At 36.5% G+C, this 18,437-nt stretch overlaps 1 protein-coding gene across 1 annotated transcript in view; it reads right to left on the bottom strand.

Moving 5' to 3' along the window:
* Nxph2 (neurexophilin 2) overlaps positions 1-14,393 on the bottom strand; it is a 147,221-nt gene extending 132,828 nt beyond the window's left edge. Inside the window, exon 1 of the mRNA XM_028772824.1 lies at positions 14,343-14,393. Within this exon, the coding sequence (XP_028628657.1) occupies positions 14,343-14,393 (51 nt within the window). The remainder of the gene's footprint in view (positions 1-14,342) is intronic.
* Positions 14,394-18,437: the final 4,044 nt, after the last annotated feature.

The following is an 18,437-nucleotide window of genomic DNA, read 5'->3' as shown; positions in this document are numbered from 1 at the left end:
AGATAGATAGATAGATAGATAGATAGATAGATAGATAGATAGATAGATAGATATTTGATAGATTTAGTCTAATTGGTAATAACGTTGCTAAAATTTTGGTTCTTTGAGTTCATTATGTTCTTACGAATGTTGCTATTTTTTTATTCTCCACAATAAGCAGCTAATTTAATACTTAGTATACCAATTAGAACTAAGTTTGGCTACAATATTGAAATAATATTAGTATAAAAAAATAGAACATTTTGAGGCAGATGGTGGTGGCATAGGCCTTTAATTTCAATACTTGAAAGGCAGAGACAGACAGGCAACAGACTCCCCAGAGCTCCCAGAGACTAAACCACCAACCAAAGAGTACACATGAAAGACCCATGGCTCCAGCCATGTAGCAGAGGATGGCCTTGTCAGGCATCAATGGGAGGAGAGGCCCTAGGTCCTATGAAGCCTCAATGGCCCAGTGTAGGGAAATGCCAGGATGGAGAGGTGGGAGAGGGAACACCCTCATAGATGCAGGGGGATGGAGGATTGGATAAGGAAGTTCCAGGGGGAAACCAGGAAAGGGAATAATATTTGAAATGTAAATAAAGAAAATATCCAATAAAAAGAAGAAAAAAAGAAAAAAAGTGATTCTAGAGAGATAGTGTATTCCTTGCTTTACTCCAATGTCTGGAATTTTGAGTCTAGCCTTCACCTGGGCCACAAGGACAGCAGTTTAACCTTAGGATAAAACAATGAGTCTGGGATTAAGACATGGCATAGAGACTCATTTGAAAAGCAATCTTGAGGCTGAAGAGATGGTTCAGAGGTTAGGAGCACTGACTGCTCTTCTAGAGGTCCTGAGTTCAATTCTCAGCCACCGCATGGTGGCTCACAACCATCTTAATGGGATCCAATGCCCTCTTTTGTTGTGCCTGAGACAGTGACAGTGTGCTCATATGAATAAAATAAATGATTCCAAAAAATAAAAAACAAAAAACAAATACAGAAGAAGAAGAAGAAGAAGAAGAAGAAGAAGAAGAAGAAGAAGAAGAAGAAGAAGAAGAAGAAGCAGCAGCACACTCTAGCCTTGAATTTGTATGGGACTAGGATAAGTTGGTTTTTTTTTTTTGTTGGTTGGTTGGTTGGTTGGTTGGTTGGTTGGTTGGTTGGTTTTTGTTTTTTGTTTTGTTTTGTTTTTTGTTTTTATTTGCCAAGACATTATAAACTGTTTGGGCTTCTTTTGTTCTGTCTGATATTTACAGATTGGTTAGGGTAGAAGGCAAGGTGTGCAGGCAAAAAAGTTATTATTTCATTCCCTCATTACTACTGTCCTCTTTGTGCACAGTCTTCATTGGATTTGCTAGCTGTAGCCTCAGTGCCACTTCTCTCTTCTCTTTCACTTTTTCATAGTTTACTGCAGGTCATGGGAGTCTCCTAGCATGCTGACTAGCATATCTTTTATCCCTATTCTTCTTTGTGGACTAATTCTTTGTAGTAATTACATATTTGTAAGAATTATTTCTTGTTCTTCATCTATGGATATTTTGTGACTCTCTGAGAACAATATTTGAGATTTTATGGAGAATGACTAGTTCCTTGTAGTTTCCTCCTAGGTTAGTTATTCTGATTTTCTGTCCTGTCCTTTCCCTTTATTTCAGAGTTAATTTTTTCCTGAAATCTTATGTTTTTGGTGATATCTGCTGTATATGCCCCTTTCTGAGCAGGAGGCCATGCTGACTTGTATGAGAGGCTGGAATCTCTCTTCTCTAAAGGTATTTGTAACATTTCATTTTAGTGGAAATAAAAATTCTAAGTTTTCTAACAGAACTACACACCTAACTGATATATCTGGAGCTTGTATTCTGTCCTAAACATGCCCCATTCCAGTTTATTTCCTTATGAGCCATCCACAGTCAGTGAATTTCTTCTATGTAGCATTAATCAGGATCTTTTTTATTCCTTTCCAAAAAAGAATTTGGCTAGTACATGTGGAAAGGAGAATTGACATTTGTCAAGTTAATGCTATGCCAGTTACGTTGTTTTCACATATAAGTATTATAACCCTTTGAGATAGTTATATATTAACTTTTATTAGTAGAAAGAGTCAGATTCATTAGCTTGGCCAACAGGAAATTCAGCCAATATGACACCAAAGTATGTTATTTCCTCCAATTTGAACTATTCATAGAGCATTGGGTATATAGGCCTAGCTAAGAATACCTATGCCATGAGTCCTGGATGAAATATTTTAAGTCTAGGCAAGTCAGGTAAAGCAATTTAGACTGCCAAAGTAAATAAACAAATAAATAAATATCACAGTCTAATTCTTAATTAGTGGAATGTCATAGTAAGTCAAAAGAATATTTAACAAAGATGATTTTGTGCTAGCCAAATATTCATGTTGTGTTAAGATATACCTTAGAAGTAACAGCAGTGATAAAATGGCATAAGGTTGAGAAAAACAGATTGAGAGGGAAATTGAAACGTAATTTTAGAATATTCTGTGTCTAAATGGATGTTGAAGGAAATAGGGAAAGAGGAGTCAAAATTGACTACAAATTGTACAGTTACTATAAGGAAAGATAGATATGTTCACTTTGCTTCCCTCTTTGGGGTAATTATTAACTTTCAGTTTGGGAAAATTCAAAATCATCTCAGGGATGGACCATTCCTGTGGAGATTATTACACTAATTAAAGAGAGAAGACCCACTCAGAGTGGGTGACATCATTCCTAATTAGGATCATTAACTGCATTAAATGGAGAACGGGATCGTAATAGTACTGAATATTCATCACACCAAATAGGTTACAATTCTGTTTCTATTACCACGCTTGCTGTACCTGCTGCTGCGTCTTTCACAGCGTGATGGACTATTTCTTTCTGGAACTGAGATTCCAAATAAACCCATTCTTCTTTATGTTATCTCTGAAAACTTACTTTTTTTTATCATAGCAGACAGGAAAAGAAACAGAAATTTGTACTGATAAGTGGGACTGGTGCATTAATAGAGCTATCCATGTGGCTCCTTGGCCTCTGAAACTAGCTAATAGAAAGAAGATGAAAGAGTTTAGTGTTGAGTAAGAAAAGTCACTTAAATGCTGTAAGAAGAGCTTATGAAGCTATTCTTGTAGGAGAATAAAAAACAATAATTATAAGAGAACATGGATTAATTTGCTTGGCAAAGGTATGTGTGAGCGATGTGAAGGCAGACAAGTAAGCAACTGTCACTGTTATAGATTTGTGACATTAAAGAACAAGCCTGGAGTAAAAAACCCTACTCACCTAAGGCTCCAACTTGTAAAGACATAGATTCATAAGGAGAAAGACTGAATTGAGAATGTGTCTGGGCTGGAGGTTTAGTGATCTTCTAAATCAACTACATAGAAAAGTAGTCTTTCAGTAAAGAGGATATAATATAAAAGGGCCAGGTTGCATCATGACCTGGCAACAGAGCTTGGCAGCATTTTCTACATGAAATTTTGAAGGTGTGTGGGTTGTGTGATGAAGGAATCACAGATAGCAGCTGACAACAGCTTGTGGACAGGTCAGAGTTTCTGTGACCTTAGGAGGCCATTACATGATGCTGTGTATGGTGATTTGAAAAAAAAAGTGTCCCCTATAGGCACTTATTTGTATGCTTATTCACCAGGGAGTAGGACTGTTTGAAAGGATTATAAGGATTAGGGGGAACGGCATTGCTGGATTAGGTTTGGCCATGTTCACTAAAGTGTGTCACTGGGTTGGTTCTTGAGGTTTCCAAAGCCCAGACTCTCTCTTGACCTTCAGACCAGGATGTAGCTCTCAAGCTACTGCTCCAGTGTCATGCTCCTAGTCACGATAATGGACTAAGTCTCTGAAACAGTAAGCATGCCCCCAGCTAAATACTTTCTTTTATAAGAGTAACCTTGGTCATGGTGTTTCTTCACAGCAAATAGAGCAGTTAAAGCACACTGTGTATGTGAAGTTTAAGTTTTAATAGATACTCTGGGATATTAGATGAAAGGTGCATAGTAAACATTGAACATAGTTAACCGAAGAGAGACTACAATGTGTGCTGCAGGTGGCAAAGCCTGGGGAGTGGGCCTACCCAAGCCTTTTGAGTTTCACCATAAACCATGGATATTGAACATAAAACTACAGGATTTAGTGTTTTCTGTGCTGGACTTTGGTTCTGCTTTGTTTGATCATAATGTACTGTGACCTGCCTATTTTGAAATAAAAATGTGTGCTTTGTACAGTATGTATTGGAATTACATAGAGAAATATGTAACTTGGTTTTTATTTCATAGTAGCTAATAGTTAAGAAACTGTACTTGTAAAGTATTATAATTGTTAAAGACTAAGGGACTTTTAAGGCTGGGACTGAATGCATTTTTGATTATAACATTGTTGTGAGGATATGGAGTTAAAGAGTGAAAGACAATGGCTTAAAAGAGTTCTATGCTTCTCTGGTCTAGAGAACTTGTGTCAGGTTAGCAAGAGAGGATTCAAATACATAGAGAAACCTGTTTGAAAAAAAAAACAAACTAACAATTGTAACAGCAACAGAAAGGGATGTGTTTCCAACTCTGCTACAAACCCTTTGATCCACAATGGTGACCTTCCTACATGGTACTCTGGTGCAGTAGTGGTACAAACATTCTGGGAAAACACTAACTCAATATGATTGGATTTAAGGTCTATTTCATGAGACAGAAACCATTTCCAACACTGCTCTGTTGCCAAGAATCTGAAACAGGATAACCTGAAACTGGGAACACCAAATATGTTCTGTAAAAGGAACATAGTAATAAAATGACTCCTAATGATATTCTGCTGTATCCATATGAGGGACAGTAAACCAAACCAGGAAGCTTGGTAAGATCTGAGTTACTGGAAACTCGAGGTACATACTTGAGACGGTAGGCAACTCCCTGTTCCCTTCCAGATTCTTGGTCTGGAACATGTGCCACACTTCCCACATAAGGAAGCGTGACCCATGGTCACCTAGGCCTGGGACAGAGTTCTCTATGCTAATGAGGTACCTAGAGGCCCTGAGGGTTTAGTCAGTAAGCTTCCCTTCCCAGACATTCCTTCCTGCAAAAGATATTTAATCTCTGGTCCACCCTGAGAAGTGGGTACACATTAATTTTCCATGATGAACAGTTAACATATGAGGACTATTCTTTCATCAAGAACCGCCGTGGCCAGCACAGAAAAGGCCTTTGCCTACAAAGCTGCTCCCTAAATCTCCTATCGGAAGCCTAGCTGTACCCCCAGACAACCCCTGCCAAGTTAAGGACTCATGAGCTAAGCCAGATTCTCATTTCCCCCCAGCCCTAGGCTAATTGCCCTCAGCTAGTGGGCAACCAACTCTGCTCTCAACTCCTCTGGAGTCAACAGCACCTAAATGTCCAGGAGTTTGGGAGCCCCTGGTCCCAGCCTCATTGCAGGTCCATGCACCCCCAACATTTCATTCTCAGCTTCTCTGTGCAGTTTTCTAGTAGTGACTAGATGCCTTAGAGGCAGGGAATGCCAGTTCTGGCTTTCCCACATCTCAGACTGCATTTTTCCATCCCAGAGCAATGTCTTGGAGCTTCCCTAAGCTCATCAGAGAAATTTGCTCCTGTAGTAGATGGGAACTAAACCATTGACCTCTGACTAGACAGTGTGCAGAGCTCAATCCTAAATGGGATGTTTTATCAAATGCATTGGGCTCAGATAACTATTCAAAGGAGGAATGTAAATGTACTGTAAGAGTCAGAGTCAGAAGGGGTGGATAACGCCAAGGAAAGACAGTCTTTCAGACACAACAGGACTAATACATGTGTGAATTCACAGAATATGGCAGCATATATATGTCTTGTATGACATATATATGTCCAAAGCAGAGTTACAACACTGAGATGGGGAAATATACACAAACTCCCATACCTAAGAAGCAATCTCCAATTAACAACCACTCTCACTGATTAAAAACAGGTTTATCGTTAGTAGTGTTTCACTGGATATACAAACCATAAAGTTAAGAGCAGGCCCCATGCCCAGCAGTAGATGACCAACAGAAAATGAACTAAAAGATACTTTTGCAGATTTTTAATTTGGTCTCATAATTGTCTTTTGGGGCACTTTTGAAAACTTCATGTTTTGCTTATATATTATGGTTTCAGATTTCAAGCTTTTATAGATCATGTTTACATATGTGTATGTATGTGTATGTATGTATTTATATGTATATGTATTTTGTGCTTGTTCTTCTTTGTGCTTCTTTATTTTACTTTATACTTCTTAGTTGGTTTTATTTACCTGTTTGTTATCTTAAGAAAGAGAAAAAGGTATGGGCTTGAAATAGTAGATAGGTAGAAAGGGTCTGAGAGGGAAAAGAATAAAGAAGAAAGAACCATGAACAAAATATATTGCATTAAAATCATTTTATTTTCAAGAAAATTTTAAAAAAGAATTATATTTCAGTGTCAAGTTGACACGCATATATATATCATTGTGGTGGTTAATGTTAGTTATCAGCTTGGCAGGGTCTAGAATTACCAGGGACATCATACTTTAAGTATTCCTATGGGGAATCAGCATTGCTATACAACTTAATATGAAAAGATACAACCAGGACATGATATAAATGGAGAAAGAGGATTGAAAAGTATCATGTATTTGTGACTCTTATCTTCCTGAGTCTGAATGCAATGCAATCAGCTAGCCTTCTTCTCATGATACCATGCCATCCCTTCCTGCTATCGTGTCTTCCCTATGAACATGGACTATTTATCTCTGAAAACAATAAACCAAAATAAACATTTTTTTCCTTAAGTTGTTTTTGTCATGGCACTCTATCACAACAGGAAAGGAACACTTTCCCAAAAGCACTCTCCAAACTTTAAAGAAACAATCTAATAATGCAAACTTATAGGTGCTAAAGGGAGGGTAGGATGCCAAAGATTCAGAAATTTTAAGATGCTTTAGACGACAAAGAAGAATGAGTAAAGACAGATATGATTGTATTTACCTATTCCAGTATCCCATAGGAGAGTTCCAAGACAACACCAGGTTGGGGTACACAGTAAGATAGTATCTCAAAAGTAAAAGAAAAAATCAACAAATAAATACAGAATGAATAATAATTATAGAAAAGCTAGATTAGCAGAACAACCTATAACTATACAATTGTGAAAGAGAGCAACAGGATGAAAACTGGTGACTTCCCCATAGCACAACCCTGCATGAAGTAGGGCCATCTGTCATCCAAGTTCAAGGCTGCCCTGGACAGAAAGTGATTCTGAATACTCATTGCTTACTCAGAACTTCATTCAACCCAGGCCAATTCGAAAGTTTTGTGGAATTTGCTATAGAAGCCTTCTATTTAGAGTGTAGATCTAGGGAAAAAAATAAAGGTAATTCCTTAGTCACCACTGTTTCAAAGCATTTAAAATAAATGAGAAAATATGTATACAAATTCACAATTATGGGATATAATTTTGAAAGTACACAGAGTTTTGTGCTAAATAAGCCTCAAAAAAATTAAAGCACTCAATATTCCTTAAAAATCAATTGAAAAATTTCAATCACAGTTGAAAATAAAACTGAATAGGTAGCCTTAGAAGAAATATAAAGCTTATAAAAGATCTATCCTATCCAAACAAAAGGCTCAGGTGAAATACAGTGACAAATGTCTAAGAGGAAAATATTAATCAACTGTTTTACCTTCTCCCCAAGTAATGAATGGAAGGTAGGCAGACACTTTCTCTTTAACTACATACAGCCCTAGAATGATCTTGTAGAAGACGCTAGAGTGTTTCACTACTGCCACACTTTACACACAAATACAGAACCCTAACTCTTCAGGGAAATAGTAATATACACAAATAACAGCTTATGAAGATACAGGCAACGTCAGCTTTTGCAAAAAGGAGTAATGTCAGGAAGTCTATTATGAATTTTTTAAAAATATAAAACTTTACATTTGAAAACTATGCAGTCATGTAAAATGATTAACAAGCACCTCAAATTAATATCTATTCATAGCATAAATTCATTTTAATATGAGCTATAGAAATATATGCTTACCTTGATAGATTCTCAGAAACTATTAAATTTGGAAACCCAAGATCAATGCCTACTTTCACTTTCATTCAACAATATTTTAAAGGCCTGCCTATCGTAGTAAGCAAATTAAATTTAATAAAAACATAGTGTTCAATAGAAAGAGCCAAATGAAAAATATTTTTTGCAAATGATGTGACCATTTGAAAAAGAAAATCTGGTAATGTCAAATACAAATTATTAAAAGTAATGTAAATCATAAGTACAATTATATATAAAATTAAAAATATTACTATGTACTAGATAATATATTTTATTATATAATATATACTAGGTAAAATATAATACATAATAAAATTATTAATAATAAAATACATATTCAGTGTAAATTTTAAAGTATCAAGTATTAAATATTATTTATAACTGCCTAAGTGTATAAAATTTCCAAGAACAATAAAGTAAAATTGTGCTACTGTAATATTAAAAAGAAATTGTCAAGTTTAAAGACTATTAGAAGTCAACTTAAAATAGAATATTGAAAAAGACCACACATAAAATAAAACCATCTCCTCATTCCTAATGCATGGTACCCAGCATACTTAGGAGCTGGTAAAATGCTCAGAAGGTAGCTGTACTTGGATGCCAAGCTTAACAACCTCAATTTTATTACCAAGATGAACATGATGGAAGAATTGCCTCTTACCAGCTATTATCTGACTATGTGTGCACTGTGGAATGTGTTACCCCAACACATACACACACACAAACACACAAATAATTATAATAAAATTATTTAAATAACAATAAGATGTGATAGAGTAGTAGATTTTTTTAAAAATCAACATATGATTACATTGTGAGTAGTATTCGATACTGTTAAAATCATTTGAAAGAAAATTTTATTTAAGAAAATTTAAGCTACTCATTTTCAACATTAGACCAGCACCTTCACTTTTAGGAATAAATAGTGTGAAAAATGTTTTCCAGCCATGAAAAATCTAAGTATTAACTAAAGATTGCTTAAATATATTTTGATATATTGATGCTGTGAATACTATGAATTCTTACAACGGAGTTCTATATAATATAAGAAAAATCCGAATATATCACTGCATTATACTGGTATGTTCAAAAACTTTGTTATACTTTATATCATGATAAAAGCAGGCATACACATAATATCTGGAAAATATCATTATAACACTAACAATTATTTAAAGCAGAGACAAGATTAGTGGCTATTGTAAGTTTGCTGAATATTGAAGACAAACTAGAAAAACAAAACAAAAACAAAAACATTAAGCTGGAGTCCTTGGAAGTAGATGACACTGAGACAAGCACTTGAATACAACTGATTTATCCAGGAAGCACGTCCCTGGAAGCCTGTGAGAATGGGAGAAAGACACTGAAGTTTGAACACAGACGAAGCCCCACAGATGGCAGCTTTGGGCTGCTGAAGTAGCACCTAAGAGATCTGAAAGCTCTGTACTCTGAAATCCTCTGCTGCTTCTAACTGGAAATACATTATTCAACCAAAAAACAAGCAACAAATGTGTTGTATATGAACTGAGAGCCGTTAGGAAATAGACTTGGTAAAGTTAAACTCAAAATAGAACTCTAGATTCAGTAACATTTTATTTTGTTTAAACAAGAACTGTTTGTTTTGTTTAACTTGTTTGACTTTATGGCAAGACTTGCTTAATCTATAGAAGTTAGGAACGCCTTAATGTAGTTTCTGGGCAGAACAGGAACTTTCTGAGAAATTTCCTTCAATATCATTTTTCCAAGTTTCAATTATAAACTTTATAATCTTTATAAAGATGGCACTCAGAATGAACCCCACAATTGGCTGCAAATAGATGCTGCCATGAACCCAGAGCTGAAATTGGTGAGCAAGTTCTTTATGGCAGTTTGTGTCTCTGAAATATTTGGTGCTTTTGTTTCTTCACTAAAGTTGGCACAGCAACCACCACTCCACTTATTTGTTAGCTTACTGTGAAGACAGCCGTGATGTAAAGTGCAGGAAGATGTTCTTCAAACTATATAGTCCTAACTGTATACCATTACATGTTAGCACACCTATCAAAACGGTGGTTTAAAAGAGATATGCTTGGCTTTAGACATGTGAGTAAGAATTAACAGTAAAATCTAAGCTAAAATGAATAGCAAATGGGCTTGGATGCTGATCAATGCAGGTAGAAACTAAGGCCCAAACTGCTGAGTCACCATCTCAAGAGCAACACGACTCTGAATTATGCTTCCCTTTCAATTTCAACAGCCATTCTCTTTAAAAATGCTCCAAATCAACTCCTGGTTTGAATTACCTAAATGCAAAATTTTATTAATACTAACACTACCAAATGTTAAATGGTTCCTTCACTCCTCATTCAGTTATTGTACCTGTTAACTGTGCAAAATATGCAGGCTTATATTTATCAGTCAGTTTCACCATTAAACATGAAAGAAAATGAGAATTCTGGAACAGACACCACACACATGAAAAGCAGAAGAAATTACATGTTTTTTTTTCCTACATTATTTCTTATATCATTTTATTCCTTCAGATTAAGTTTTCCTTTTCCATAAGCAGAGATAGAAATCATTAGCCCCAAATTATTCTCAAATATACTTCTATGTATGACTCATTTACAATATGGTTAAACCCTACGAAAACATTTTATTTATATCAATGTTTATGTCAAAGTAGTGTAAATTGTACAGCAAAAAACTAAAGATGTGATTCATAAGATGAAATATGATGATCACTGCCAAAATGTGTTCTTAAGAGTAAGATTAGAAACAGCTTTCTGTTTCCTTTATCACAGTAATGCCATTTTCACAGATGTGTGTCTGAGGCTGTTCAGTGTACAAGCCTCACACTCTCTCACACCTGGGACCATGATTTAATTCTATTTCCACAATGTTTGTAATAGTCTTGGAACAAAATCTGGGTCAAAATAGATAGTAATGTTTATTAAATGTTTAACTGATTTGTAAGGAGAATCCAAGGCTTTTGACACAGTGTTCATTGTTCTTTGAAGAACAGGTAGAAATACAAATATTTGAAGTGTCTTCTATCTCCCAGCCTTAATGGGTAGAATAAAATGTGGTGACATGTTGGAAGATCTGAATTTAAAGAACATATGCAAATCTGATGTTGGGTCATCATTGAGGTTTGACTTTACAAAATCCCCCATTCTTTTAACACTGGTCTATATAGTTAAAAAGAATGACCATCTGAAAGACTAACTTCAACTTCTTAAATTAACTGATTAGGAGAAAATATTTTTTCCCTAGAACATTTACAGTAAAATAAGACAACATTCATTTTAGATTGTATTTTTTAAAATAAACAATTTCATACTGATGCACATCACATATCTTAGTGAACCAGATAGCTTGAGCTGTATTAATATGTTTCTGGATCCATATTAAAATGTTTAAAAATTAAAATGACATAAAGTAGAAGTTCTCTATCAATAATATGTTAGATTTTTTTCTGTAATATGAAAATCTACCCTGTAAGTTATTATAGAATACTTTGTTCTTTGACAAGATTTTAAGATTTAAAAAATAGAGTTGCCATTTTTGGTCATATCATCATTGGTAATATCAGCAGTAACAAAATATTTAAAGAGAAAGTTAGTAAATTAAAACATCGCCTAGAATATCTGGTTTGACACAGCTGAAAATACTTATTCAAAATTTGTGTTATAAAATCATACACCTGTACAACAAATATGCTACTTAGAAAACATTATCTTGTACATTAAGTAAAATAATTTTAAGATACCAGATTTTAAATTGTAACTATGTACAAATCAAAACTATAAGATATATCTTATAATTAGTTAATTTAATCACCAGATCAATACAGAAATTAGTTTGTTGAATAATATATCATGCTCAGAATCATTCAGAATGATTTTAAAGCAGTTTTAAAAATAACCATGTTCAAAATCAAGATATTAAATACCAGCTTCTAACTAGCAAAATGTTTATGGCTAAGATAGAAATGAGATTCTTTACAGAAACTCTGACTCACCCTTGGGTTTCATTCTAGGGTGTACAGCTATAATTCTTTTTTCAAATCTTATCCAGCAATGCTTCAGGTACAGGTGTTTACAGAATATATAAGCAGTTGAAGACAACTCTGTGGCTTTCAGAATCAAAGATCTATGTCATGTTTATATTCATCTTTCATTGCTATCAATAAATAACTAGATTATTCATAGTGTATTAATTAGCTAGTTAATACATAAGTGTTGGACAATGCATTTTCAAATCCATGCTGACGTATTGTACATAACAAGCCCAGTATTTTTTAATTCATGGAATTGCAAGAATTATACATTTCAAGGTGCAGTATAACTGGATCACATATCAGAAAGAGAGAGAGAGAGAGAGAGAGAGAGAGAGAGAGAGAGAGAGAGAGAGAGAGAGAAATTGAGGGAACACAGAAAACAAAGATTAAGAAAGATTTTTTTCTGTTTTAAAAATCTGTTAGACAACATACTGAATTCCCCAAAGGAGTCAGTTTTGTACGTGAAAAGTCCTTAAATATGAGTCAGGTAGCACAATCTCAGAACAGGCCAGAGAGACACAACTTTTACTGGGGTACAAATGCCCATTTTTTAAGGTGGCACACTAATGATATTCATAAGAAAAATTGGTCTGAAAATTCAGGTTCACTCTAAATCTCAAGCTTGATATGATTATATTCTTCTGCACAGTCATCTGAACAAAAGATGACTATTGATCCCAGACTGGAAAATGCTGTTTTGATGTTTATTGATCAGGTCTGTATGAAGAAAATTGTGATTGATAAGTAGAAGACAGTGATGAATTATCATTTCTCGATAATACAAAAAGAGAAGGTACCTAAGGCAACCATGCTAAATAAATATTACAATTACAAATTCATTAAGGTAAGCAAAAAATACAGTTAATAAATATGAGTGAGGTGATATTACACAATGAGGATGAACACACAAAATTTTATCTTTCAAGTATTCTGATTTTATAGGAGTGTAAAGTAATAAACACTAAATGATTCAGAATAACATATATCTTAAATCATTGCTAGACTGTACATTAAACTAGATTTAATGTTATTAAAATTCCAAATGCGATATTTTTACCATCATACATTTTACCCAAAACTAAAATCTGTAAGAATTTGATATCTGCTGAAGTCATGTCATGAAACAATGTTCATTTTGTTATGCTATTAAATCCATATGCTAATTTTCTTTATGAAGTGACAGAAAAGAAACAATGTACTGAATAAGATCGTCAAGAAAGAAATAAATGTAAAATGAATATTCAAATGTGCATGTTCCTAGCAGTCCCATTTAATTAGGTGTAATAACATGTTAAGAAGACTGAATATGTCTAGACCATGAAAACTGTGCGAAGGTGTAAGAGCACAAACACATTTTTCATAGGCTGCCTGCAATATTTATCAACTCAGCTTATTTTAGCTTTAAAAATTCTCATAAAATAAGTGGAAAATTCTAGTTATTTGGGAAATATTACAATTGGAGCCATTTAAACTCATTTCTACAATTGTAGTCAAGTTATTTTTTAAAGGTTTTATTTTAGGTCCACCTTAAATCCAGTTATCTAGGAAAACATACTTCTTCGGGAAACCTAGAGAGCCCTGAGGGCAGCCTGAGTATCCTTAGAGCACTCTGAACTATCTTTTAACATCCTATATTTTGTTCTGCAGCCTCAGTAGTTCAGGTCATAAAATCTGGGACCCTGGATTCTGCTAACTGCACGAAGCTGGCCATCAAAGTTGTCTTATGTCTCTAGCTGGTTGAAATCCCTTTTCAGTTCCCACCTCCAGACGCAACACAGTGAAATCCAAGCTGTCTCTAAAAAATAAAAATCAGTCTTTATCTAAAATTTACCCCTGCTTTGGAAGAACTGTTTCGGTTCTGGAGTACCTGGGAGAAAAGGAGTCACCAAGCCTCTTTGGGCTGCAGGAAGGTCTTTCACACACCCTGGCTCCCCTCCTGCTCTCCTCCCCCCAAGTTCGAGTCTATTAGCTCTGGCCAGCACCCGCCGCCTAGCAGGACGCCTCTTTCTTCTTCACACTTATTTTCTAGATATGTCCGTCCTACATTACCGCAACAGTACACCCCAACCCTCACTAAGCCCTAACTTCCACTCGCCTCTAGGCTCCCCTGTCAAAATGTCTTTCTTCCCCCATTAACAGTAAGGCAATCTGAACTCCGGTCACAGTCACGGGGAGTAGCTGGGCTCCCAAGTCCCTTACAGATTTCCCGCCACCGAAAGCTATCCCAGCACTGCAGACCGGGCACTCACCAGCTGCAGCAAGACGGGGACTACAAGGAGAGGCAGCGGCCGCAAGCTCATCGTGCCAACTGGCTCAATCTCAGGAGCTCAGCTCCGTCACCAACCTCTCGCGCATCTCCACTTCGGGCTGAAGGCTAAGGACGTTGAGGACCCAGCAACCAGTGGGCAGAGAGCCTAGAAGGAGGGGCAGGCAGGAGGTGTGGTCCGCGTGCCCTGGGCCTCTTTCAAGTGACAGGAAAGCCGCAGAGCTGCAGGGCTTCAGTATGCTCTTTCAGGCTGCGCCTCGCCTCTGTTGTAAGAAGCTGAGGGCCTGAGGATTTGAGGGTTGGGGAACCACTATCGCGACTGCCCGGACAGCTAGAGGCTCTAGTTCAGGAGCTGGGCGTAGAGTTCTGCACAGAAGGAGCACCCCCCGCCTAGCTGTGCCTAGTGCAGGGCGCACAGAGACTGTGGCGCTTGGTTAGGGAGGCAGAAGGATTCTCTCTGGATGGATGCAAGAAGAATGTCCAGGAGTGGCTCTCAGAAAATTTGTAAGGAAGGTTACTCAGAGTTCTGGGGAATGGGGGGCAGGGCCGAGGCACGGGGAGGGGGGAAGGGGATCTAATGAAAGGGAAGTAGCATGAGCCACACAGTCTCATGGGGAACCCTTACCTAGCTTACCTGGAGACTGAGAAATTTCCGTGTTGCTGAGAAGGCGAGGCGGATTTCTGGAGTTGGGTGCTTGTGGGAAGCTCAGGAGAGCTCAAATTGTGCCGGTGACAGGACAGTGAGTAAAGGAGCAAAGAGTGCTTGGGAATGACTGGACACCAGGTGTTTATGTCAGTAGAACTGTGAACAGTGACACTGTAGCACCTACCCCAGGGCTAAGGTAGAGAAGACATAAGAGAGGAAAGCCATAAATAACCTGGTAGAAGGCAATCTTGGAGGCCAGGTAAGGCTGCGAAGCTCCACTGTGAGCCTCTCAGCCTCTGCGTTTAAAAAGTTTCCTTTGAGGGCTCCTAAAGCTTTAAGACTGAGTGGAAAAACTAAAGGTTCAGTGGGTGGACATCTAAATGCAATCCATGATGATCATTATTGAACAAATATAAAATGGCCTTTAGAGAGGTTAAGCAGCCAAAGCAACTGCCTGACATATAGAGACAAATAGCTCTTACAAAAGGAAAGTGGAGGCAAGAAAGTGGAGTTCCAGCTGACAACCAAGCCCTAAAATCCAAAATACAACACACAGAGCAGTTTGGATTGCAGTTTGGGAGAGAAAAAAAAAAAGAAAGAAAGCAGCAAAGCTGTATTTCCCTTATCCTGGATTTGAAAAATGAAGGTGGCTTGTGAATTCTTTTAGAGTATTGGGTCACACTAAAGGCAAACTAGCCTTGATTCCAGATCTCTAAAGCAGGGGAATTGATAAGAAGAGGGCAAAGTCCTGCCCATACTCTCAGTGGGTGTGCTAAGACTGTGCATAAGAGCAAAAATAATGTTTTACATAATGTTGTACAATTCCAGTATGATTTTGAAAGCATGTTGTTCCCGACACTATGGAAAAATGTTTCTCCATACAATTTCTTTCCTTTGTGGAGAGAGACATTGTCCTTTCTAAGCATTTATCAAGCCTGATTTTGGTGTTGCAAAGACTTTGTGGGAGCTGATACATCTGTGCTTGTCTTTAGATTTTCTTTAAAAGATGGTATCACTATTGTGTTGCTACCCCCAACAAAAGTATGCTTACTTTGATTCTAGAGTTTAACTTCATCATTTCGTGTGCGTGTGCGTGTGTGTGTGTGTGTATGTATGTGTGTGAGTGTGTGTGAGTGTGTGTGCGTGTATTGCTGAAAATTGAACCTGACATTCCTCACATACTAGGCAAGCTCCCTACCACTAGCCTGCATTGCTAGCCCTAGAAAATTATTCTGACCTATAAAGATAAATAAGATAATTTTAAAAGCTGAAAGCTGTTTCTAATGGTTAATTTCCTGGCACTGAGTTTGGGGGTATATTTTTATTTTATTTACAGGCAATTGAACAAAAGGTAAAGGACTTAATGGAAAAGATTGAACAAAAAAGTAGAATCTAGAGTTGAATGTATGTCTTAAAACCATGTCTTAAAACCATGTCTTCTCACAAATCATGGTCAGAGGTGAATTCCAAACTACCATGGATATGACATAGAAGAAGTGTGTAGAAAAGAAACTGGAAGGTTTGTGATATTGATTCTGATATTTCTGTATTTACTTATAAAGTGACTATTATTCTGTAAGTTTCCCAAATTTACTTTATAAAGTGTGAGAAAATAATAAGTGGAAAGAAAGGAATGAGGTAGAGAGTGAGAATGGGAAGTAAAGAGAGAGGGAAGAAGAAAAGACAAAAGGAAGAGGAAGAGAGGTAGAATAATTCCTCACCTTGCATCTTTTTCTCAAACAACAGTAGTTTTACCAAGAAATATGCAATAAATGAAGTACAGTAGTCAATACAGAAAGGAAGTGGAGCCGTGTAGCATAGTCAGTGGCAGGAAAGATCAACGTAACAACAGTGCCTCATGAAAGAGACAACATGTTAGTTTGCTTAGTGTCCCAACAACAATCAAGCTTAATCTACATTAAGAAAAATGAAGAGGGCAGTTCCATGTTCAGATAGGGGAGGGAAGCAAAACAGAAGTGAAATGACTTCAGAGTGCTCAGCTAAGGAGTAAGGAAATGCTCAGCAGGTAGGAGAGATGCATCAAGGAAAGGCAAGAGGGTCAGATCATAGCTAAACAGGCTCCATCCGCAGTCAGTCTGAAAACAGTATTAAGGGGCGTGGGGTCATGGTAAGTGGAAGCAAGTACCAAAGAAATGTGGGTGCAGGAACTGTAACTAGGAACAGGGCACTGAGCTTAATATTTGAATATTTAATTTTTCCTAACAAATTAAAAGATTTTTGATTATCATTTTGTCTTGTAAATTAACCTAACAATTTGAGTATCATATCACTGAATTATTATTTTAAAGATGTTTGTCCCAGTTTAGGGATATAAACAGCATTTTTATATTGTCTAGTAGCAGAAACCTGAGCCAAACACAGCTTATCACTACATGATTCTATTTTGGTTTTGAAAAAATGTCATGTTAATGGATAATCTCAAAGCTTTGAGATCAATTTTGCCCACCGAGGCTTTTCTCTATGGTTAAGGTTTTTGTTTGGTTTGGTTTGATTTGATTTATGTACTTTCCTCTGTAGTTATTTTCCCATCATTTACTCTTCATTAGTGCCCATACCCGAAAGTGACAGAAATATGATTTTCAGGCTGGCATTTCAGAGTTGGAATGGATATTAGATACTATTCAACTTTCTCATTTTACATTTAAGGTAAGAGACTGTAAAAGTTATGTAACTGCTTTATGTCATCTTATCTTCAACTTGATTGGAGTCAGTGAGATCTACAGTGCATATGGCTCTTTCCAATTTATCATTCTACCTCAGGTATTATTCAATTCTCTGGCAGTTATAAATGTAGTGACTGATTATGCCTCTAGCTAATAAGAAATGTGGGGATTATCTATATGTGCTAAAAGCTATAGCATCTACATCATTATCAAGCAAAAGAGATTCCACTTTATCAAGCCTTAAGCATTGATCTGGCAATAATATTCAAAGAGTCTAGCGGTCAGGAGAATGATATGACTCAGAGAAGTGAAGCCTGGGATTTAAAAAGAAGGATGAAGATATTTTCAAGCATATTTTAGAGATGAAGATATTTTCAAGATATTTTATGGACAAAGGTATTTTCAAGGAGCCTTTGGCTTCTTATGGTTTGGAAATAAAAAGCTGGTGGGCTCTTTGGTACCATTTTTAACGAAAATCCTTTTGAGTCCCATTATTCTTGAGGAATTCAATATTCTTAACTAACAATTGAATAGAACATAATGCTGTGTCGTATTAAATATTAACCCTGATTGCACAACACAGTCACTGGGGCCTTTAAATGTTTCTGAGGTTAAGATTAAGCATCAGTGGTTTTAATCTATCAGAAACTTGAGTTTTACTTGCCTCCCACAGCTTCTTCCCTCATTTCCTTCATCTTCTTTTCCCTATTAAATTGTGTGCTTGTGGGAGGGGGTGGATAATACACTT

The sequence above is a fragment of the Grammomys surdaster genome, unplaced genomic scaffold (assembly GCF_004785775.1).
Source record: "Grammomys surdaster isolate TR1022 unplaced genomic scaffold, NIH_TR_1.0 219, whole genome shotgun sequence".
Lineage (NCBI taxonomy): Eukaryota > Metazoa > Chordata > Mammalia > Rodentia > Muridae > Grammomys > Grammomys surdaster.
This window is presented reverse-complemented; position numbering and strand designations above follow the sequence as displayed.